Raw genomic sequence first — 24,952 nt, 5'->3', positions numbered from 1 at the left:
ATGTCCTTGTATTACTACTATCTGAAGCATTCACAAAATACATTCATATTCAATTTTATTGCAAAATTTCATTTACTCAGTAATTTGCGAATAATTGTTAGAGAATGAACAATCTTATAATCAGGAGACACAGACTCTCGCACTGTTTTTGGGTCAGATGATTATTTGCTATCAAATATAGGGTTTAAAGGGGTGTGTTTGTTATAAAATTAACTATGAAGGCATTTTTTTTTTGTAAATATATTTAACTTAAAAGATATTTGTGTAAAATTCTTAGGACAATTTATCACCAGTCACTTTTTATTTGCATGGTATATAATCAAAGACATTGACTAGTTCATATACCAAGCTTGTACTTCATTTCCATATTTAGCATGGAGACATGTTATTACAGTGCAAATAATAAGTTGAACTATTTTTCAGATCAATTTATTTTAAAGTATCAATCATATAAATCTCATATTTCCCGAAAACAAATTTCTTATATGCATGTATACTTTAGTCAGTTCATTGAAATTCACTGGCATCTTTCGACTTGAATTATAAAAAGACTAATTTGTGATACTCATTTTAGCATATTCTTTTTTAGACTGGTACTTGTCAGCTTTTATTCATAAACACAGTCTTCACTTAGAGGCTTCATATGTATGGTTACTTTGGTTGTAATGTTTTTTTCTTTGGATCGAAGTAAATAATAGGTGCTTCATTTATTTGTGCAGCATACGACAACCCTATTCATTCCTAGCCTATTTCTTATCAGTCTAGGTTTGTCTTTTACCATGCCTGTAAACATACTGTACAACCACTACAATTAATGATCTACATATATATATATATATATATATATATAATTGTTGTGCAGAGATTATTCACGTTACCATGCTTCTGAGATATTTTGTGGCTTTATCTGAGATAAAATTTCAAGTTTATAAGTAGTTTCTGAAGTGGGGGGAAAAAAAATCAATGATGTAATAAAGATGGGTTCAGCCGAGTATAATTTGGGTTTCGACTCTTATTGTGCATGTTTTGGTTGTATATTGTCGTGTATCACTTGGTGATATATACTTGTTACTTTGTATCTCATGAACAATTTTATTATTACTCTTTTTTTTTTTTTTTTTTTTTTTCAAAAAAAAGAAGACTTTGACCAATTAAGATCTTATAATATATATATATATATATATAGTTGAATGACATGAAATGTTTGATTTTAAGAGATGATCTGCAAAGGGAACTGACTGGGTTCCCCTTTTTAAGTGCATTCGAAAGGAGTCTCCGGTGGGGAGGGATGAAATGATAGGTTCCAAAAATGGTGGTCCATGAACATGACCATGACCATTTCAATTCCTTTTCACCAAGGTCATGGTTAATGAGTTGTAACATCTACTTGGACAGACAACGTCTTTTCTTCCACACATAAATATATATATATTTTTTTTGCCTTTTACGAGGAAAAGGAAACACTGCCTTTATTAATTTTATCATCCATCCCATTCCATACGAGTATCCATGGTATTTCACATTTCAAATATATATACATGAGTGTTTGTGCGTGTGTATGTATCTATACGTGTGTGTATACCGTGATCATGTATCTGATATGCGATGATGGCCCATTCGTAGCTCATCAATAATGCCCCCCCCCCTCTCTCTCGGTCGACAGAGTGCGAGGAAGATGGTGATGTATGTGGTCCAATTAATCTTGTTTAATATCTTTATACCAGTCTTTATAATTTGTACGTACTATCAGAGTGGTTTAATCAACTAGCTACCTGCAGCAGTTAATTAGACGTGTATACATTCTGGTTCTTTCTCTGGTTCTTGATCTATGTATGACACACACAGAGAACTGTTAATCATTTGCCTAATTAAGACACTCATAAATTTTTTTTTTTTTTTTTTTTGGGGGGTTTATAATAGATAGATTTAACAGGCTGATATATGAGGGAAAAGTTCAACCTTAATTTCCTTTACAGTACCGATCAGTTCTAAGCTAATCAGTAATGGATCACTGTTTTAACTTTTATTTTTATATTACCCTACTTTACATCTTATAATGTGGAGATATTTATATACGGTGTGTGTATAGTACTGCCTGTATTGTTCATAAATTAAATATTATATCGTACCCCCGTAGCTCTAGCCAGATACTGTGCAATGTATCAAAAGCCAGCTTCCAAAGCTGGTCAATTTTTGCTCTTGCATAACCCTAGTCATATACTGTACATATAGCTACATGAGCCTCCTATATAAACTGTATACAACCATTTTGATGGAAATTAGTAAATGTATACATATATGCATAAATAAATCATGTACCGTATTATTTATGGAAAATTTCATTATTTTCTAAAATAGAAACAAAATAGAAATTAGGGAAATTTTAAATTAATATTTTTTTCTTCAAAAATAAATGTGGAATGAGACAAATAACACTTAACTATTTGATTTTTTTTTAATTAATATTAAATACTAAATCTTTACAAGATTAATTTAATAATTTATCTTGAAAATAAATATATACAAGGAAGTATTATTTCCCATCATAATTAGGGTATTATTAGTGACACAAATGAAGCAAATTGACTGTACGTATATGTATATAGATATGCTTTAACGTATTAAAGCTAAAATTGAATAAGAACATTATGAAAATTATTTACTAATACATTACTTATATATATATATATATGTAAATATTCAGTTGGAAATTAAGGGAAAGATTAGATCGGGCAGAAAAAGGAAATTCAGTAGCTTGCAACTTCAAATCAAGTGATTAGTACAAGTTTGAGACGACAAATACACGGATTGAGGATGAATACATAAAGGAGATTAATCATAATATGCTTAATTAAAACACTAATTTAAAGTCAATGCTTTGATAATCTCTGCTCTTGGGACGTGTTTAGAAGTGCTCTTGAAAACACTCGTCACTTGAGCAATGCAGCCCTTTGCATGAGGTGCTTATCATGTGTCTGCACAAAATCAATTAATAATTGACCAGCATCAGAATCTTGATTCATCGTGCTTTACAAATGCCTTTACTGTTATACAGACACCTGAAAATATTTGTTACCTACGGTGGGGGCAATTCTAATAGAGGACGGGAAGCTTGAAAATGGAGGATGAGTTAATCACTTTGAGATTTCCAAGGAAGAAAATGCATATCCACAATGTAAAAGTTTCAGATTCTATCGGTAAAAATACCAGAGAGGAAGAAAGAAGAGAAATTATGAACTTCGTCTGAGCAATTAATTAACAAGACTCAATCAAATGCACACTCATATTGGTATATACAATCATGGAAAGGAAAATATTATGTCAGCCAATTTGTTGAAGACTGATTCAAAAGTTATTCTTTAACGTTATCCTATAGACTTTGAGAAATTTTAAATTAGTACCATCTCTGCTTAAATTTTCTAGAGAGTTTTAATTATTAGTTAAAAGATAAAACTAATTGATTAACAATATATATACCAGAGTGCAAGTACTTACACCATCCGCCTTGGCTTGATTGTTGGACTCTAGCATCAGCCCGAAGTGAATATGAGGGAAGTGTGCCCACTAGCAAATATAATTAGACAAGCAATTAATGATTATAACACTCAAATATATACACGAGTTTGTCGAGTAGCTGTTTCATTTATGTAGCTACTTACATTCTTTGCAGCAGTACTGAATGCTTCCCTGTGGCTGATATCTGGGTTATTGGCCTTGATCCTCTGAATCTCCTCTCTGTGACATATTTACCCCATTGATATATACAAGGTTAGTATTTGCTAAAGCATGATACACACACACACAGATATTCAAAATATTAAAAGAAAAAAAAGAAGGGTGTTAGTACTTTATGAACTGGTTATATGCAGAAGGTACTCGCTGCCTCTTCTCGGGAGCTGAAAGGAAAACAACAACACATAAATGCGCAATGAATTTTATTCAAACGATATAAGCAAATAAGCAGTCCGTGTGTGTGTATATATATATATATATACATATGTAAACATATATGATTGATTCTCACGTCGGTTAACGACCCTTTCTTCAGCCGCTTTGTGGTTGGGCGGTGATCTCATTGACATCTTGTTGCTGCATTTGGATGACGAACCCCACTCATGAATCCTGTACGGCTCTGGGGAGGCGTAGTTTGGTGCCTGAAAAAAACATTTAATCGGCCATTGATATTAAGACTCGGCGTAAATATTTTAACTTCTACCATCATTGATTCTTATTATTGTTTGTGTCAAATTAAAAAAAGTAAGTTTGTTCTTGAAAAACCCATAAGTCAGTCTTTGATTCTTTGGTCGTTGCACTTTGTTTTACGAATTGGATACATACAAGCTCTTCCCTCTTGGTAATTAAATTTTCTAATTAAGTTTATTTGACCAAAAAAATTAATTTTAACTCACTTTTCAGTCTGCAGATTCGCCATAAATGGATGATTAATAAAGGGGGGGAGAGAGAGAGAGAGAGAGAGAGAGAGAGAGAGAGAGAGGGAGAGAGAGAGAAACATTTGTAGCTGAAAGATTTGAAATGATTTTTTTGATAACGAATTATTTATAAAGGAAAAAAAGAAAATTTAGTACTGAAGTGATTGAATCTGTTAGAATTGCAGCACACAAAAAAGAAGATAATATAAGGAGCAAATAAAACCCAGATATGAACGTCTAATTTTTTTTCTGAAAAAAAAAAATGCCCAGCTGCAAATTACGAAAGAAGATCTAAAAAATTCACGAAAAAAAGAAAAAAGAAAAAAAAGAGGAGAGTTTGTTTGGCAATGGCAATGTCTCCCCGGTAAAGGACAAAAACTTGAAAAGAAATCATTAAAAACCTATGAACCCTAACATTCATGTCAATCAAATCAAGGTTTGTAGTTAGCTATAGCAGGTACATATAATATATAAATATATATATATATAAAAATAGGTAGGATTCCAAAAAACGGCTCAAGAAAAAGAAAGTGAAGCTTAGAAAAAAGACCTTATTGGCGGAGCTGGCTCGGGCCTGTTGTGATGGGTCAGGACAGGGGCCTGACGCCCGCGTACAACTGTGGCCGCAGAAGCCAACAGCTCTCTACACAAAAAGGAAAAAAGAAAGAAGAAGAAGAAGAAGAAGAAGAAGAAGATGCAAATAGGTTTCGGGTTATGGCGGCTGCTAGATCTTTGAATCAGTACTACTGTGAACCAACAACTTCATCAACAGATGCTTTGCAATTCTTGATCTGTGCAATTTATGACTTGAAACTTTCGATTTGAATATATTTTCTCAAAAGAAGCAAGTATATTTAAGACTCAGAAAACCCTAGATTTCAGAGGCTACTGGCCACCCTAGAAATTAAGCTGTTCATGCTTATATATATATGTGTGTGTGTCTACATATTTGCTTGACAATAATATTACCTGAACATCTTGCCATGACAGTGACTGAAACGCAGCTGCCATGTTCACGGACCATAGATTGGTGCAGTGCCCGCATCGGACGGTCACAATGTCAAATAGGCTGCTGCATGGAACACTCACCTGCACAGCACAACACAACACAAGATTAATCAATTATTAACCCTTGAAATCTCCAGTCTTCATTCACAAACCTTTTTTAAAAAATTATGGACATATATATATGGATGAAAAAAAATCCAACATCAAGAAGAAAAGACCCAAAAATAAAGAGGAACCCAGATCAGAAATGATTCAGAGAATTAATTTTTGCTAGCCATTAATGATCTTTCTACTTTTTCATACACACTGCACGCTCACACGCACACATAAAATACAAACGCATAATGAAGAAGAAAAAAGAAATTATGAGATGGGTTCTGTTCGGTTTTTTATTCTGAGTTGGGATGCATTTAGGGAAAAAACTAAGTTAAAGAGATCTATCATTTTCTTTTCCCTCAGCTAAAGAAAGCTCAGTTTTTGCATATATAGAGTGTTCAGTGTGCAGTAGCAGTGTTTTTGGCAAGGGGAAAGGTAAGAGTAGCATAAGAGTTGTCTTGATCAGAGATCATATCAGGAAATATGGCTTGTTTGGACGTTAAAAAACAGTCTCCTGCGTACCAAAAGAAAAAAACTCTCTCCTGGTCTTAACCACATGAGGCTTCAGTATTATGACTTTGCTTTGACTACAAAAGAAGAGAAGAGAGAAAAAGAAAGTCTCAACGACTGAGACCTGACTCTATGCCAAAAACAACCAACACCCAAAAGGAATTTCAACGGACTGCAGTGAAAACAATAAGACGAGAACCCGATCGCGCACAAGCAAGGAGAGACTCAACTTTTTTTCAGGATCTGAAAAATGTTAATATATGTATATATTCAGGAAAAAAAAGAAAGAAAGAGGAAATCTGAATTTATTATTGTTAATATATGAAAGTGGGCACTGAGAAAAGCAGATCCCAGTAAAGAATTAAGAGTTCTCAGACGAGATACCGCAAGAACTATGTTGCAAAAGTTGCAAGGGATGTAGCAGAGTTGCTCAGGTGCAACATCGATGCAGCTCGACATCTCTCTTTCAAGCAAATTGAACTTAACCAACGAGAACCAAAACCAGAAGAAGAGAGCAAGCTCTTGAAAATTGTGAAAGCCACACAGAAGGTTATGGAGAAAGCAAAGCAACGCTAGCTAAGAGATATATAAATAAGTAATTAGGGAAAAAGAAAAAAATGAAGAAAGATTTTGTGCTTTTTCTTTGTATACTCGTATTGCTTTGAAACTCGGCTATGTATCACAACAGTAAAACTGAATGTCTTTTATATATGGAAACTTATAAAGGGAGAGAGAGAAATGAAGAGGATCCAAAGAGGGTAATGAGAGAGAGAGAGTTATTTTTCTGATGAATTTGTTTAGCTATATATAAAGAAAAAAAAAAAAGAAAAGAAATGGGTATAGTAAATTTAGTAGTGGCCATGGGAGGCAGCAAATGCTGGGACCAGGAAGAGGGGAAAAGGAAAGGAATTTGTTTGACGAAAAACCGGGTTTAGTTGGAGAGGAAAAGCGGTTCAGCTAGGTGAGGGATTAGGGTTCTGAGGGAGAAGAAAAGGCTTTTTTGAGTTTTGGCTGCACTATAAAACCTGTCCATATTATGTTATAGCTCTTATCTCATCAAACGACTGTGACCACTGATTTTCTCTCCCTCTCTCTACTCTGCGTTGCTACAGCGGACGAGGGGGGCGAAATTTTCTATTTCTTATAATTTATATATTACCCACATCACCAATATTTTATTACATATTTGAATTTATTTATATCTTTTTTCAGTGTAGCATAAATCACGAGTATTAGTTATAAATAAATAAAAAATTACACTCTATTTAAATAGTAATAAATTATATAATTTTAATGTATGTTATTCTATAAATGTGAGAAAATTATATTTATTTCAACTTTCAATTGTAATAAACGGTATTTGACAGAAAAATTTATAATGAATTTTAAAACTACCGAATCGGCGATATATAAATGATATGTTAATTTTTTTTCCTTTATATCACAATTTATTATTTATTTTATTGAATATACAAATTTAATTTGTAATAATTATTTATTTAAATACAAATATAATTATATTAGTAAACGATTTAATTTTTTTATCATATATTTCTTATATAATACTTACTATTACATAAATATGTAGGAATAAATTAGTAATTTGACTGAAAATATAACCATATCATCCTAATAAAAATATACTATTAACATACATTGATATACAATCATCCAAATATAAAAAAAATTTGTCATCCACATCCTATATCATTATCATTTGATTACTGCAATTAATATATATTAATTAAGCATCACTAAAATTTATCCAAATAAGGTGTTAATATATACCAACAAGAACAACTACTACTTAGCTACTACAATTTGAATGTCAATTATTATAGTTTTAATTTCCCTAAATCTTTTTTCTTTATTTAATTATTTTAAATTTTAAATTATTTCATCTTTTAATTAAATATTGAATTACTAATACTATTAAATTACTATTATATTACATATTCATTTTTTTAATATTTATTATAAATAATAGAAATAATTTCATTGACATAATTTTTGTGTCTTTAATTTTTCTAAAAATGCACGAGTGAAAGACTCCAACACAACATATATTACATAGTTGATGCATTAGTACAAGATTGAATTTTTTTATTAGTTTTTTCTTCTACAAGAGTCTATAAGTAGAAAGGTTTGCTTAAAATTGTATTATAGGTTAATCATATATTCTATTTTAAACTTATATTTTTTATTTAATATTTTAGTGTATAAGCTCTTTATTTGTGCTGATATTACTTTAGTGTCTTCTTAAAACAATTTAGTAACTTAAGACTTATTTTTTTTAAATCCCTATCAAGTACTAAAAGTATGATGATAAAATGGTAAACTAATAAAGACATCCCTCAAATAGAATTCATTATTGAGGTTACTGTCGATATTTAATGTGTGGAGTCATTTTTTTATGCTTGCAAATATGATAATCATTTACAAGATTTTATAGGTGATTGTAAAGTAAAGGGCATAAATATTGTGCAAGCTCTATATATAATCATACTTAAAAATTTATTAGAAATTTATTCACAATCAATTCAACAAAATTATAGTAGTAAAATAAAATAGATAATACAACAAAGATATGTATGTCAAGTTAGTAGGTAATGTCTAAAAGTAAAAGATGTTAAGGCACATACCAATTACATAAAGTTAAAAAGACCTTTCTTATTTAGAAAGACATGAGGATTTTTGTAAAAATTTATATGATACTATAAAATTGTTTATACACCACTAATATCACACAAAAACAAAGACCTAAAAGTCACTTGATACACGACACATCAATTGAAACTCACAAGGGACCATTAAAACATACCCTTATTTGGTTTAACCTTTAATCTTCGGTATAATCCTGTGAGGTATGTTACCATTCATCTTTCCAATTGTATTAGCTACAATCGTACCTTTATCATTTCATCATTATAAAAATACATAGATAAAATGTGATTTAGATTTAGCCTCTTCTAAACTGAAGATATTTCATGTTTGACTGTCTAGATTATTATTATGAATTTTACCACACCATTTCTTTAATGTGATTACTTTTCTCTCTTTAAGGACACATGTGTGGTCTTTATTGGAACAAATAGTTATACTCTCAATCACCTCATGCTATCCTAAAGTTGCTTTCATATAGTTTTATGGAACTAGGTTGTGATATGTCAATTCTATCAATCATGTAGACCTATTTCAGGTTAGATTCTCATCAAAATTTTCATTATGTATCCTATAATTTTATAATCTGTTTGAAACTAAATTGTCTTATGTTATGTTTAGAAGATGTTGAAGGAGGTAGTCCAAATATATTTGAGCTTTAAAGTCAAGTTCTAGGTTGTCCTTGCTTTATATTTCTTTTGTGTTGGGGCCGAGTTACAAATATATACACTTTTTTTGTAAGTTTAGCTTTGAATGAATTGGTTCAATAACTAAGATTCATTTCAATGGTGTTTGTGTACCTATTATTCTTGTAATTAAAGATATTTTATCTTTTCAAACAAAATAACAATCACTTTAATCGTGAAAAAAGAAAATCCATAAAAAATGTGTGCAATAGAGATTAGGAGATTGGCAATCAATACGTAGAAACTTATGAGAACACAACTGAAGCCAAAAAAGGATAAAGCTAATAAAAGAGTTGAATTAGCTAAACTGAAGTAGAAAAAGTTTCAGAGGAAAGAGGTACGAAAGTTAAATAAAATTTTAGCTTTTTATTAATGATTGTACATTAGTTTGCTATTGTTGTTGATTATATTTGAGGTTCGACAAATATGAAAAATTGAAGTGATTCCGGATTATATTAATTTACAATGACATAATATATCAATATAATATATATATATATATATATATAAGTGCACTTTCTTTTTGGAAAAAAAAAATTTATCACCTAGACTTTATTAATGAAAACAACTTAACAACATTTTGAACAAAGGTTGTTTATTCGTGATCTATCTATAAATATGTGAATGATGAAGACCTTTCTTTTACAAATTAAATGTCTTGACTAGTAGCACATGGCCAATCTTGCGTACGAGCGAAGATTATTTGGTATGTACGTACGTATGTGTATATATATATATATATATATACATGTTGTGTACAGTGGCTGCTCCATACTTTCTTCTTCGTTGGTACTAAATTCAGTCCCCTAGCCTAATTTTGTGTGTGTGTGAATGTATTAAATTTTTGTCTTTAATAAATTCTATCTTTTTCCTTCATATACACATATATATAATGTAAATATTCTTGGTACATATTTATATATTGACTCGTAAAAATTGATTCAGATTGAGGGAGAGAAAATATATGCATTATATATATATATGTATGTATATAGGAGAAGGCGATTAATTAGTATTGCGACTAGACAGAGCAACACACAAAATTGACTGCAGTATATATATATATATAATAAATATTAATTATCAATTAATGAAACAAAGTAAAGTTAAGAAAAAGATTGAAATATTAATTAGCGAGGGGAACAGGAGGAATTTAACATGACCCAACTTAAAGAATACGAAGAAATAATATGATTCCGCCAGGAGCCAGGTGTAAAGAGGAAGGAAAAGTATGCTTCATCTTCTACGTACTTATATATATAATGAATATGAGTTTTTTTTTTATATAATTTTCATTTTTCACTTCAGTTAATAATAATTGTTTGGATTTATACAAAAATAAATAACGAGGCGGATATATATATATATATATATACACATATATAGCTATAAAAAGCATAAGTAAAAAGGATTTCTGCTTCTGTGGAAGGAAGGGAGCTATAAACTACAAGTAACTTATTTAGGAAGACGACAAAGTCCAATAAAAGCATATTGATTGTAAGAGACATGAGAGAAAATGATAAACCAGGAAATTATTAGGATCTCATCTTTGTCCATCGACTTTCCCCAACTTGATATGGGGTCTGTGCACTCCCGTTAGGCTCCCGTCTCTTTCCATGTCTACTATAATTAATATACTATATATTTATATATCCACCATAAAAAAGTAATATTTGTTTATCTTTATATTTATAGCTGTACTTATTTTTCATCCACCATTCTTCAGAATGTGTAAAATTTAAAAAGAAAAACATAGAGACCGTGTTATGTTCCCTTGTCATACATATACATGTGTGTGTGTGTGTCTGTGTGTCTCTGTGTGTGTGTATGCGTATTGTATATTATAGGAGGAAGTGAGAAAGATACATGAGAGCTTCTCTTTCCCCTGAATCCAGGGAACCATGAGTTGCCATTTGTATAGCTCCATTTTTGCTAAAAAGAAGGTATTTTGTCAGTATATAAATCCAAATTGTTTGTATGATCTTTATAATAGTTAGTAAAAGACACTGTCATATTTATCAGCATGATCTTGGAAATAAACTTTTTTAGGGTACAAAAAGAACTATAAATTCTTTAAATTTCTATGTCAAAATTAAGAATAAGTTCTTTCGTAGTAGTGTGCTTAAATTATTCTTTCCAAAACAAAAAAAGTGAATGCATATAATTAGCTTCATTGCTTGCAAAAAAAGCAATATTTTATTCAAAACAGTGTACTGCTAGTTGCTACACAACTTCATTTTCTTCCGTCTTATTATTTATCAGCAAAAGCAACAGGTAAAATTTTGAAGACTCCACTTACTCTGCCAAACATCATCTCCTCTCATCAAGTCTAATTATATATACGAGTCGCTATATCTAATTAAACAACAAGGTGGTGAGCGGTGATAGCTTTGCTCCCACTGCATGGTTAATGGAGGTGGGGGATGATAATACAAACAAGTGTATATGTATCCATGATAGTTGAAAAAGGAAGAATGGCATGTCCAGTCATGTGATTGTTCTGTGGTGAATTAAGAAAAAGTCGCGGTTGCATATTGGAACAAGTAGTCATCCTGCGTCTTCCAATTCTTTCGTTAAAATTTTTGGTAAGGTTAATAATCAAATTTCCAGCTCTCAATATATGTTCATTATTCCTATATACAACTGGCTTACACTCACATGCTTCAATACATGGATATATTTCTCTTTTGCTTTTCCGGGTATCTATTCTTTTCGCATGATACTTTTTGTTATGTTTCATTTTGCATAAACATATATTAAAATCCATAATTATTTCATTTTGCAGGAAGAGATACATGCAACGACACATATCTTTTATGAGAAACCATATTGCACGGAGAGGTAAACACAGCCAAAGTAAGACATCTATGGAGTTTTGGTATGAGAGCTGAGTAATCTGTATTTAGTTCGAATATCCTATATACATACATGCTGCTGCAATTAAAACAGATTTTGACTTGGGGGTTATGTAACAAATTAAGCAAAATAAAAATACAAACTTTATCACCTTAAAATGAACCTGTATATACTCGGTCTGTTTTGATTTCATGTCAAATTGGGTATGCAAATATTTTGATAAAAACAACTAAAACTATCAATTTGGGGGCAGCCACACATGTGGGTTTCTAACTTAATCATCCAGGACCACGACGTCAACCATTACACCATTCTAGGAACTCTACAATTTTTTAAAAGCAAGCCTGGTTTTTCTTTTTCAATGAAAAGTAAATCTTTTGTAGATATATTTGAGATGGTCCCCTAACATTTTTTGCTTTATAATCCAAGCCAATAAGTAGAGATATTTCAGTTTTCACAACTGGGTTTACTCCCCGACAAATTTGCATTTTAATTGTTAAATAGGATTTAGATGATGTCCAGCCCCAATAAGTTTTGGCCCATAACTCGCTCCGCCTCGTGCCAAAGCTGGATCGGCGACTGATCTCCAGTCCAAGCCTAAGTTCATCGGCAGCCAGCCCACGCCGGCCTGTTTCTTCGACCGAAACTGCACGCATTGTCCGTCGACACACTAATCAACGACGAAGATATTTCCAACCGTTGCAGAGACGAGATACGTGTATGCTCGAAAGTCGTCTTCTTCTTTTTTTTTCCCCCCTTCCTGTCCTCTAAACATTTCTTCAAGTTACTTTGCTAAACAGGACATCCATGTTGACATCCGGTATGTCCGATATGCATTTACCAATTAGCATATAGATGAAGATAAGAGACCATACGAGATGAGTAAGTACTGTCTTTTTGTCGGTATACGTGTATAATCCAGTGTGTGTGTATGCTGTACGTCTAACTCTCAATAACTCTTTTGTACGGAATGTTGTAGGTGAAATGGCGACTTCGGTGGATAAGGAGAAACAAATCGAGACTGTGGAAAGGGATATTGTCTGCTTTGAACTTCCCGCTCCTTCTGGTTGGAGCAAGAAGGTTTTCCTCTTTTCCTCTCCCCTTCTATCTCTCTCAATTGTCTTTGCTTCGAAAGCAATTGACTCTGTCATGTAATGTCTGAATGATTGTTGTTTCTGTGCTCTGAATTCAATTATTACTTGTGTAAATTACATGTAGGTTTATTTAATTTGGAGGAAATTGGTGCGAAATTGATGAGCTTAAGTTGGGATTTCTTACTTTGTAACTTGCAAGTTATAAAGTCTGCTCATTTTTTTATCTTCTGATTTCTGTTTGAAGTACTTGATACTCCTTTTTTAATTTAGGCATGGAGGTTCAATTACCCCCCAGAATTTGTTCTATTTCTTCATGTTTGTGGACGGAAGCCTTTCTTTTCCAAACAGGAGTTTGAAATGGAAATAGATGAAGGCGGGATTCTGTAACGTTCAGATGTTTTTACTGCGTCTGTTTTTCCAATTTTGGAAAATAAAAAATGTTAGTTTTGATTAAAATAATTATCATTTCCTGGTTTTTACTAATTGGAATGTGAATTGTGTTCAGAAATATTTCATGTTCATATTTTGGATTCTAAATTTTGCTGCAAGAAGTTGTCATTTACTGTGGGATTCCTGTTGTGCGAATTTGCCTCTTAATGGTGTAACTGTTGTTGCTATTATCTACTTATTCGGAAGGAGAAAGATTGTGGGACTTAACTGGTGCCATAACCAGGGAAATAACAACTTCATAATGAACTTTGTTTGACTTAAAAATTATATATGTTGTATTAATTAGTTACATATATGGATTAAGTATCCTAGGATAATGAGTATGTGCTGACATGATATTTCTTTCACTTTAGTGTACTCATTAATTAACCGATGAATTTTGTTTGTCCTTTTCAATTTTTTTCTTCCACTAATAGCAAAAGATGAAAATGATGTATGATTATACCTGTCATACAGAATAACCTTTCGAAGCACTGTCCTATTGCAAAAATTATTATGATTATGCTTTTGTTGCTGAGATAATGAATAATGTGATTGGGATTTGCTCATGTTGCTTAGTGAGATTTTCTGTTTATTTCTAGTGATCACTCTAGAAGCTACAAAACCATTAGGTTGCTTTCTCTTATGTGAAACTTGCACCTCCATTACTTTGATCAAGGTACATATAGGTCAATCAGGAACATCAATTGTGGCACGCACAGCAGAAGCACTTCCTTATTGGCAATATTGATGAAAACATACAAAATTTTCTCTTTATGAGTTGGCAACTGAAAAGTTGGAAATGGCCATGTCTTAAGTTATGTGGTACTAATAAATGGCTTCCGATGATAGCTAGCATGTGCACTGCTAAATATTGACACTTCAGAGTTGCTCCCGATGCTAGCTTCATGGGTTCACCAATGGGCTGTGATGTTTGTTTGTCTAGGATGTTGTTGAGCTGCAGTTTATTATTTGAGGTTGTGACATGTCAAAATAATCAAAGTAACTCTAGATACGAGCTTTTCAATTGAATTCTTGATTTATCTGATTTGGAATAAATTTTTGAGATTTGCAGTCTCCACTGAGCAGAAAAAGATATTATCACAAAGTGATCAATTGTAGTCGTCATTGCCAAGTATTGACATTGATGAACTGGTCAAGGTATTAGCTTAGTTGATTAATGAGTGAAACTTTTCTTTTAGGTTGCCGAGCATGGCTTTGAACTGCTAGTTGGGATGCAAATAAGTCTATTAGATGTAAGCTTTTTCACAAGACTGAGTCACCATGGTTTCTTCTGTTTAGAGCAGGATCCTTAGGAGGTGCTGGCTCTGCAATATAATTTTTTTTGTCTCCAATTTCTATAGGTGCAATTGTTTTTTGGAAAAACTTGAGAAGTTTGTGGTTTGGGTATTCGGTGTTCAGAAGCATCTTACTTGTGTAATATTGGTTTATTAAAGAAAGTTCAGACCCGATGCAATTTTTTCCTTTCAGAAAACAAGGAAATGAATGTACCCACGATCAGTTTGATCTTAATTAGTAACTTGGTTTATTGACTGTGCATCTGTCTGCATAAGTTAGGACCTGATGCAATTTTTTCCTTTCAGAAAAGAAGGAAATAAATGCACCCACAGTCATTTTGATCTTAATAAGTAACTTGGTATTCTAATTTCATTCCTATTTATTGACTGTCCATCTGTCTGCATAATATCAATAAAGAGGCTCGATCACCAAAATCATTTGGTCTCCTGTTAACCAAAGGTTATTAGCAACTAGGGATGAGTCAAAGTGCTAGTCTGTTCGAGTTCATCACACAACTTAATGTGAGGTTGGGTGTTCAATTCTACAAGAAAAAAAGTGACTAGTGTTAACATAAGATATTATGTGCTCATTTATTTGGAGTTAGTTAGCCAAAGGCGCATAAAACAGTTGAGGCCGTTTTAATCCTGCTTCTAATAAGCCAATGGTTAATCGTTGAGAAAGTGGAGTTTTATGCATTTTGAGACAGAGCTTTACATCAGATGCTTGTACAAGTTATGCTTGCATAACTGGAGAAATTTTTTCAGGTTCAAAATAGTTACAATTTAGAAATTTCTTTCATTGATATTATATATATATATATAAGCTAATGAGATGAGATTCAAAGTTAGAGCATAGTTACCAGGACTATTAAACCACCTCCCCTTGGGGGATGTACTGAATTTTTTGAACTAGTTCGTAGTACGGGTTCACTGTAGTTCATTCTGATTCTCAATTAGGATCTCTGAAGTTAGGGACCCAGAATTAAGAAGAAATAGGGGCAAGTTGGTAGAGTCTAAAGATAGTGAGAGAACAAAATTATGGAAAGAGAGAGTGAAAAGTATATATTGTAACAAACTTTCTTTCAAATTTGAGATTAGTAGGAGCCAAATAAACAATGTTTTCTTTCTTACAACTCAATAAAATATATTGATGATCAATGTTAAAAACCCACATAATGTTAACTAGGTTCTTTAGGAATTTGTAAAGTTCTTGTAGTTATGAAAAGGATTTGAACCCTAAATTTCTTCTCATGGAAAAAGAACAAGAACCAATAGAGTATAATGTACTATCACACTGTTACTTATGATCCTAGTGACGAACTTAATAAGTGGTTTATTGGAACTTTGCATCAAAATAATGTACTATATAAGGCTGTCCCCCTTCAAATCTAAATTTAGCATCTATCATATTTTGTGCATCTACCCCATACCACGATCCAAATGTGCAAGTTTTAAGTACCTATGAGTTACAGCTTTCCAAGATATTGCTTCACCTTTGTACTTGTTTAGGTACTCACATTCAAAAGTAAACTTAGAGGGCATAGTGTCATGCGTGAATAAAATGGTAAAAGGGTTTCTAAATTTCCATTTTGATGGTTAGAGGTTATGGGAAAGAAAACTGAATTTAGTGGCACATCTTATGGAGCAATTTTTGCCATTTTGGGCCAGACCTCAGCTATTGTTGCCTGTAGGACAATAGAATCTCTTTGTTAGCTTTTGTTATAAAGACAATGTCAAATGAGGAGATTAGAATTTTTCTCATTGGTTGGTATTTCTACTTTTATCACTGACTCTTATTGTCAACAATAGAGACAGACTTATGAATGTAACAAAAATGCAGATATATAAGTCATGCATTTTCAGCCTGTTTATGCATCCATATGTCGGAACTGTATTGGATCAACAGATTTTATCATTTATTTCATCTCTAACAGGTAGATCATTTCATATATGTCTCCTAAAAACACTTGCAATACTCTGTTTTCCAGATATTAGGAGTCAACAACATCTACTATGTGATTGCCACGTTTACTGCTTTTGGCCGTAAGTCTTTTGGCCTTGTCATTCATCTCTATGCACTACTTCAGAAAATCTATCTTTTGGCCTTGTCATTCATCTCTATGCACTACTTCAGAAAATCTATCTTTTGGCCTTGTTATTTTTCCTTCTCTTCTTTCTACTCACTTTTTTGTTTTTTATTTTTGATGATTTTCTTATCATATATGTGGTTAGTATAATTGACAACTGGAAGAAGCTAAACAAGAAGGACTCTAAGATGTATTTGGTGTCTATCTGTAAAACAATTTTCTTAGCATTTCAACGTAGGTATGTCTATTTAATAGAAAGTTGTTGACTCTGAATAAGATCTCTTAGTCTTTTCCCCTTATTTCTATTTCTGCTGTTCTTCTGCCCTTTCCATTCTTGCCCTTACTCATCCCCTAATTCTATTTCTCTTTTATCTCTATCTTTATTTTACCTCTTTTTTTTCCCAACACAATCATCAAGTTCCAATTTAATTTGTTAACTCAAAGTTATCATTGGAAGAAATTTATAAATTACTAATTTATGACATACACAAAGATCAAATACTTAAGCAAGTATTCAGTGTATGTCTTTGGCTTTTCAACTATCAGACTCCTTGATTTCTGTTAATTGATTGGTTCACTATGTACTCATTCTCTGTTACTTTGCAGTTTATGCCAAAGAAGAGTGGGATCTTCAAGAAAAATGAAGTCGTCTTTATTTCTCCTACTGGAGAGGAAATACATAACAGAAAGCAGCTGGAGAAGTACATCAAAGCCACTCCTGGCAGTCCAGCATTATCAGAGTTTGATTGGGGCACTGGTCAGACCCCAAGGAGATCAGTGAGGATTAGTGAGAAGGTAAGGGCAGCACCCGCCCCAGAAAGTGAACCAGCAAAAAAACGAAGCAGAAAATCATCAGCTACAAAGAAGGATAAGGAAGACACAGAAGTTAGCCCTAAAGGAGCTGAGGAAACCAAAGAAGTTGAGATAGAAGGTACAGAAAATCTTTTAGAGGATAATCTTGATGTTGGGAATAAGGATTTGAAGGATAAGGAAGATGAGAATAAAACGCAGGATGCCACAATGGAAGCTGCTGCTCCTGAAGAAGCCAAACTTGGAGAAAGCATTGGCACATCTAATTTCAAAGCAGGCAAGGAACATGTTGAAACAGAAACTGAAATGTCAAATCTCAAGGAGATTGAAGGTGATTGCTCTAGTGAGAAGGAAAAGAAGGACAAGGAGATTGCAGAAGCCAAAGAAAATGCTAACCTGCCACATATTGAGGCTGAGAAAAAGACGGATTCTGGGGAAAAGAAGAATAAACTTGAAGAAGATAAAGAGAATACAATGTGATAGCTCCCTAACCTGAGGAAGAAATTAAGAAGGAATCAGAAAGCGACAAATATTAAGAGAACACCAGTGCAGATCTCATATGGAGTAGCAGGTTCGGAGATGAGGTAATTGTGAATTGCAGAAGTTGTGGCAACACTGACGGAGTCAAGCCTTGAGGGGTTAACAACATAGATTAACTTGATTTAGGTACCATGTTGCCCAGGTTATGCCTTTCAGATTTAAAGTTCCTCAAAAACTAATGTAGTTTGATGTTTTCATCACAGCAGTCTGATTATTTATTGAGACATTTGTCTATACATAGGTAGGTGCCAAATGTAATTATGTTTCTGTTGTAGTGAAGATACTTTGTAGCTTGCTCGAGTCTGTAACAACATGATGTCATACTGTAGAAAGTGATGTTGTGCAGTAATATAATAAGCTAGATTCAATTGCCTATTCATTTTTATTCCAAGTAATTTTGTCCCGTCTGAGTCTTGGCAATTGACCATCACAGGTTCCAGATGAGCTTCGGTTTAAAGGAGAAAAAAGAAGCATATGATGCTGCAAATATCGGAGTCATGCTAGATAAAAACCCGATAGAAATAAATAAAATGAGAAAAAGATTAGGAAACTTTTATAAACCTTCGAAGCTCAAAACTATTTGAGCAAGGTGTTACAACTAAAGAACAGCTTGTCAGTCTTGAATATGAGTGACTCCTGGGAAAATGGAAGAAAGCTAAAGAAAACGAAAACTGTAAAATTTCCCTCCCAATGCTAAAAGAATGTGAATGGTAAACCACCAAATGTTCTTTTTATTTTTTTTCTTTTGTCCTTTTAAAGGCCCTTCAGCTGTTCTACCAGCCCTGTCAAGGTTGTCCACTTCTCAAATGCACTGGCCGATGACACAAAATGAACTTTGGAGGATTCAATGTCGTTTTGAGACACTGCAAAAGAACAAGGAAGAAAAAAAACATACTCAACCCATGCAGTGCAACAAAGAACACAACTAAACTATATACTCACACCACAGACATTCAAACTTTTTGCATGCAGCATAGGTCCTCCAAATATGGTATTTTTAGCTATAAAATAATAGAGTTCGGTGATTGATTGTTCCAAGATTGAACCTGTCAGGAAATTTCTCAATTTATTGTTTTACAAGATATTCTCAGTATGTGTATGTTCCTTGTATGCAAATGTAAGTTTAAGTTCTATAATCATTCTATGGGTAAAACATGGATTCAAACATAAAAAGGAAAAGAGAAGTGTAACCACATGGAGATCGACATATTTTATTCAGTGCAAGTGCTAACATGTCAACTCAAGAAAGACCGGTGGACTAGTTACTGGCTGTCCAATGTGTTAGCAAGAGGGTGAATCCAGCAATTATCTCCTGTTATGGTGTATAAAAATTGGAAGGTAACGGTTTTATCTTTATCTGTTCTTGATATGTCCAGGGTGATAAGTGGCTCGATTGCTAATGAATCATTGGCACGGGATGGCTATCATGTGGGTCATTTAGAAGGAAACTAATAGGAGGATATTGATGGCATTATATCTTTTTTTGCAAGAGATAAATGGTCCGGATATTAAGTATTTTATTTAAAGGTGAGCCTCTGTTTTTCTTTGAGCATTTAGAAAACCTCATAGAACTTTGTTTCCTTGGCTTCTGTGTAGGTTTTCTACTTAGGTGATGCCATCTTAGTGCCCTATTAATATAAGTGACTCTTTCTTTCCTAAAAAATGTCGGGTAAAACCCAGCAAATAGACAACATATGCAACTGTCCAAGGCAAAAGATTACAATCATAGATAATGATCAAAGCAGAAAAATCGGCAACTAGTGTAAGGCAAAACCTCATTCAGATTAGGTGATGTAAACTAACTAACCTGATGAGATCAATGAAGCCAGTGAAGAATTGAATGTTTCCACTTCAGTCTTCTCTTCAGGACTGGAGCTCAACTGCCAAGATGACATTGGAAAAAAAACCACTCAAAACCATGCAGAATATAATTTGTGATTATAGAAGAGCAAAAATGTTATTCATCAAGAAAATCCCTCATTGAAGGAATAAAAAAAGCATACATACGCATTGATGAAAAAATAATGTTAGCATGCCAGATCTTAATGGGAAAGAAAAGCAAAGATCCACATTGCTTAAGTCATTTTATTATTATGAAAATTTTCACTGTATTAATCTGCACATAATTGTGAGTAAACACAATACTATATCATTATGACCTTAGTGAAGGCTACATTTGCTTTCTTGACCCAATCTGTACCAGTGCTCCCTCCAAGGACTGAACTGGCTGTAGAAAGATCATCGTTTTCAATGGCTTGACCTATTTTGCTTAACTTGTACACTAGATCCTGCAGATATCCTGGAAACAAAACATTTCACTTTTATAAGGGTGGATCATGTCGTTACAGGTAAATCATAACCATCAAAAGAATTTGTAACGATGTGTTTGGAATTAATACGATATGATAAGTGAATAGATGGAATTGATTTGCTTCTAGTTGTTGCAGAAATGACAACAGTAATTAATCGCATAAGGTAACTATATACTATGATCGACTGTCATCACTCAATTCTGCAACAAAGTCACTCTCTAGAACCTGGATACAAGGTGGTGAGTACTAGAGATGGCATTGAGCACTATGATACCCCTGATTCGCACTGATAAAATAACACCATCTAATAGTGATAATGAAAATTAATTTAGAGAAAAAGCTATTCTGACATATTAGTTGTTAGTAGGCAGGCATTTTATTTGATGCAAAGTTACCGAAAGAAAAAATCTGTTTATGACACAATCCCAATCTGTTTGACGCAAGAACTGGCCATTGAAAATTAAATTAGAAATGATTGTTTTCAATTAAATTGCAAGTATTTGAACATGACATGTTATTTTAGATAAGGAAATCTAATGGCAAAAACAATATAAGCTAAGTGAGTTGTTAGTTGTTATTAATAGTCTCCATTTGATGCTTATCAAACAAAAAAAATTGCAAAGAATTCACCATTTCCGCAAGCATCTCTTGAACAGTTTGGTCGATTCTTTTGTTCCTGACTTGGATGCGCCTGTTATTGTCATATGCTATAAACGACATATGTACCTCAAACGGATGACATTAATGGCAGTAGCAAAATGTCCACGAGCAAAATTGATACAGCAATATTGGGAACTTGTGAATTGATAAATCGAGTGAAAAATTCTGCGCATTTCTCATTCATGTATAAAAGAAATCATTTGCATTTCATTCAAATACAAGAAAACACAAGAGATAAAACAACGAACGCGCGAAAATCAAATAATCCATATGTCGGTCAGTTTAATGATAAAGCAAACTATTTAAGTGCTTACCTTTTTCCTGATTAGATGAATTAATAACTCCTTGTCTTTCAATCCGCTTCTTTCTATCCCTCTTGACCTTCTCCAGAAGCTCTTCATCATCATCAGCCTCTAAAATGGCTGCACTGGCAGTGTGGAAACATTCTTTGCCAGGAAGGGAGAAGAGAAAAGTGGCAATGAAGCTGATTGATAAGCTTCTTTTGGTACAAAACGGGGAAAGGGGTGGTGAGTCGGTGTAGGGGTAGCAGATAGATAAGAGCTTCTTGGGAGTGGGCTTTTGTGGAGAAAGCAATGTCGGGGAGGATGATAATGAAGTAGGAGAAGAAGATGGTGAAGAAGAAGAAGAAGAAGAAAGAGTAAAGGAGGAGAGGAAGGAGTTGGCGGTTGAGAGAAATGTTGTCGCCATTGTTTTACTGGTATTTGGTGATCGGGAAATTTCAGAAGATAAGGTTGCCGATGTTATCTCATCCGGTCATTTTTCAAATGCTCAGGGGTGTTTATGTCATTTAGACTGATAATTAATTAAAATAAAACTTGACCCGGCCTGAAATCATTAATTATGTTTATTATTATTATTTACTACTATAGGTGGGTATATCATCATATATTAATCCACAAATTATTTTATTTTCAAAAAAATTAACTTATTATAATTATTATAACTAAAAAATTTAATTATTGTTTAAAAATTATAATTGACATTAAATTGGTATATACAAGAAAAGTGTTAATTAGTATAAATAAATTATACGGAACGGAAAGTAGATTCCAATATTATTACGTGTCTCTCATTTGCCAAATACTATATATTATATGTTGTTATATATTAAAAAATAATATTTTTATTATACTAAAATGATTACAGCTTTATTTCAAAGGCTATATAATGTAAAACTTTATCATAAAGGAACACCCTTTTTCCCTCTCTCTGAAATTCTTACCTGCTAAGCTTCCGCTGCATGCAGAATTCATAATTCATTAGCTTTTAAAAGACGTGACAATTTAATTAAGTCGTGATTAATATTGTAATCACAATTAAACCCCAATCGAACTCTTAATTACCCTTCAAATTGGTCGTGCAGCTACTTAATCACACAAATAGTGCATGGACTTTAACGTATATTGGTCCATAAACTTTATCACTTTACTTTTTTTTATTTGGCAAGACTACCTTTACCACTTTATTATTATTATTATTATTATTTTAAAGTGACAATGTATATATATATATATATATATACACATGTCAAATACCATGATGACTACTTAAAAAGTACTTAATTACTCTTTTTTTTTTAAGTAAGCTTTGTGCAATAATTACAAAGAATATTCAATTTCGTTTTGGACAAAATAATTAATAATATTATGTTTGTATAATTAAAAACTCATGGAAGATTAATTCATATTTTAAAAATAAAAATATTATGATGAATATAAGGACATAAATAAAAACTTATTCCATCGTTCTATCGGCGGAAAATGTGGACGAAAATAAAAGAAAAAAAGTTAATTAGGGTATGCTTTTTTTTTTCCCTCTTTCTTTTAATTTTCAAAAAAGTTGAAGTCAAATATAAATTGGTCAATATCAATTTATAATATTTTTTTTTAATTTTTTAAAAAATAAAGTTAAATTTTTATCAGTAATTTTATTGAATTAAATATTATAAATTAATTATTATTAATTAACAGTATATTCTTAATAAAATTTAAATTTATAATTTTTAAATAAAATATAATGATTTTAACTATTAAATTAATTATTATTAATGACTAGAATTTATTTACATTATTACATATAGAACTTAAGTATAGTATGTACATATTAATTATATATATAGTAATAAATAATATTATAATGTTGAGCTTCCATCTTCCTCAATTTTGTACCTTTTTTTGGTAAAAATATACAAAACTTTATTTTTGAAACTTAATTTAAAAAATAAAATTTTTAATACCTTTAAAAATATATTAGATAGTAATAACTTTATATATATATATATATATATATAGAGCATGTAATAAAATTTACTGAAACTATATAGTCGACTTTATGAATAAAAAATTTCAGAAAATAATGCGTCTCACACGTTTTGTCAATTCTAAGACAAGGGTTTCGAAGGCGCAAATGATTCTAAGACGTGCTTTAATAGTAGTATCAAAACCACAGACACTAATTATGAAACTTTTGGTCTTATACATTTACTAGATATAATTTAAAAAAACTTGTTTAAATAATTAATTATTTTTATTTTAATGATAAAAATATTTTTAAATTAAGTTTTGTAGAGTGAGCTTATTTTTTCAAAAAAAAAAAACTTTAAAAAACTCAAATTAATATGTTATACTAACACTACGTGGAGGAGTTTCATTAAAAAATCACCAATCAAAAGTTCAGTCCGATGAAATATTAAAAACTGATAGAAATAGAAAAATTCAAATTCGATGGGATAAACAATGAGAAGAAATCGAAAACGATATTGGATATGGATTCAAAGCCAATAGAGGGAGATGTGAGTGAGAAGTCGATAAAGGTTCTTTTTTCTGCTTCTATATTTATTATTTTTTACCTTTTTATCTATGTATTCAAATTAAGTATTTTTTTTTCTTAATATCGATTACCCTCATTTTTCCTTCTCTCCATAACGTTCTCTTGTTGTCTGGTTTTTCACTCTCAACTTTCTCGAAACAAATCATAAAAAAAATAGTAGTCCATCAATGCACTTTTCCTTATAACTCTCAAATACTCTATAATTATAATAACCTTTCAAATATTCAACCTAAAAATAACCGCGAACAAATTATTCTCTCTTCGAACAACACACTAGGCTATTGCAACAACATTCAAAGATTCCCTCTCATGCACTAATCCTCTTATTTTGCTTCATCGCACAATTAAGTGCATCGTGCCCTAATCTTCATCATCACCAAATCGATACATGTGCAGACAATTAATGAACCTTTTCTCTTACTCGAAGCTTAGAATTTTTCAAACACCATAGTGCTTGGTTCTTTTCACGGGTTAAAGAGAATAAGGAGAATTGATGCTTTTTTTTCTTATTTGTATTGATCCAAAATAGTTCATATACATGTAATATCAAACGAGATATTTGATTTATAATCGAACTAATAAGAAAATATCATATATTAATAAATTTAATGCGTTAAATGTATTA

At 32.0% G+C, this 24,952-nt stretch overlaps 3 protein-coding genes across 11 annotated transcripts; 1 reads left to right on the top strand and 2 right to left on the bottom strand.

Moving 5' to 3' along the window:
- Positions 1-2,731: 2,731 nt before the first annotated feature.
- On the bottom strand, positions 2,732-6,722 carry YAB5 (plant-specific transcription factor YABBY family protein). 3 transcript variants are annotated; one of them, XM_022043574.2, is made up of 8 exons: positions 6,429-6,722; positions 5,400-5,519; positions 4,981-5,073; positions 4,025-4,154; positions 3,848-3,896; positions 3,660-3,735; positions 3,496-3,564; positions 2,732-2,975 (listed from the first exon to the last, which is right to left on the bottom strand). In XM_022043574.2, the coding sequence occupies exons 1-8, from the start codon at positions 6,501-6,503 to the stop codon at positions 2,931-2,933; spliced, it is 657 nt and encodes a 218-aa protein (XP_021899266.2). In that variant the 5' UTR covers positions 6,504-6,722; the 3' UTR covers positions 2,732-2,930. The 3 variants fall into 3 exon arrangements, with proteins under 3 accessions (XP_021899266.2, XP_021899267.2, XP_021899268.2); XM_022043575.2 differs by lacking the exon at positions 6,429-6,722 and adding an exon at positions 6,057-6,081; XM_022043576.2 differs by lacking the exon at positions 4,981-5,073 and having other exon boundaries at positions 6,429-6,635.
- A 5,030-nt stretch (positions 6,723-11,752) lies between these two features.
- On the top strand, positions 11,753-18,884 carry LOC110815631 (uncharacterized). Of its 7 annotated transcripts, none has more exons than XM_022043486.2 (6): positions 11,753-11,976; positions 12,177-12,247; positions 12,752-12,965; positions 13,048-13,129; positions 13,227-13,327; positions 17,762-18,884. In XM_022043486.2, exons 4-6 carry the CDS (start codon positions 13,126-13,128, stop codon positions 18,443-18,445), a joined length of 789 nt encoding a protein of 262 aa, XP_021899178.1. In that variant the 5' UTR covers positions 11,753-11,976; positions 12,177-12,247; positions 12,752-12,965; positions 13,048-13,125; the 3' UTR covers positions 18,446-18,884. The 7 variants fall into 7 exon arrangements, with proteins under 7 accessions (XP_021899178.1, XP_088064558.1, XP_021899179.1 ...); XM_022043487.2 differs by adding an exon at positions 17,057-17,111 and having other exon boundaries at positions 11,755-11,976; positions 12,752-13,129; XM_088208432.1 differs by having other exon boundaries at positions 11,754-11,976; positions 12,752-13,129.
- Positions 18,885-19,036: 152 nt separating this feature from the next.
- On the bottom strand, positions 19,037-22,219 carry LOC110815632 (chloroplast thylakoid lumen protein). The gene is made up of 4 exons (XM_022043489.2): positions 21,792-22,219; positions 20,665-20,804; positions 20,313-20,385; positions 19,037-19,368 (listed from the first exon to the last, which is right to left on the bottom strand). The coding sequence occupies exons 1-4, from the start codon at positions 22,183-22,185 to the stop codon at positions 19,259-19,261; spliced, it is 717 nt and encodes a 238-aa protein (XP_021899181.1). The 5' UTR covers positions 22,186-22,219; the 3' UTR covers positions 19,037-19,258.
- Positions 22,220-24,952: the final 2,733 nt, after the last annotated feature.

The sequence above is a fragment of the Carica papaya genome, chromosome 7, assembly GCF_054855325.1.
Source record: "Carica papaya isolate Zhongbai chromosome 7, ASM5485532v1, whole genome shotgun sequence".
Lineage (NCBI taxonomy): Eukaryota > Viridiplantae > Streptophyta > Magnoliopsida > Brassicales > Caricaceae > Carica > Carica papaya.
This window is presented reverse-complemented; position numbering and strand designations above follow the sequence as displayed.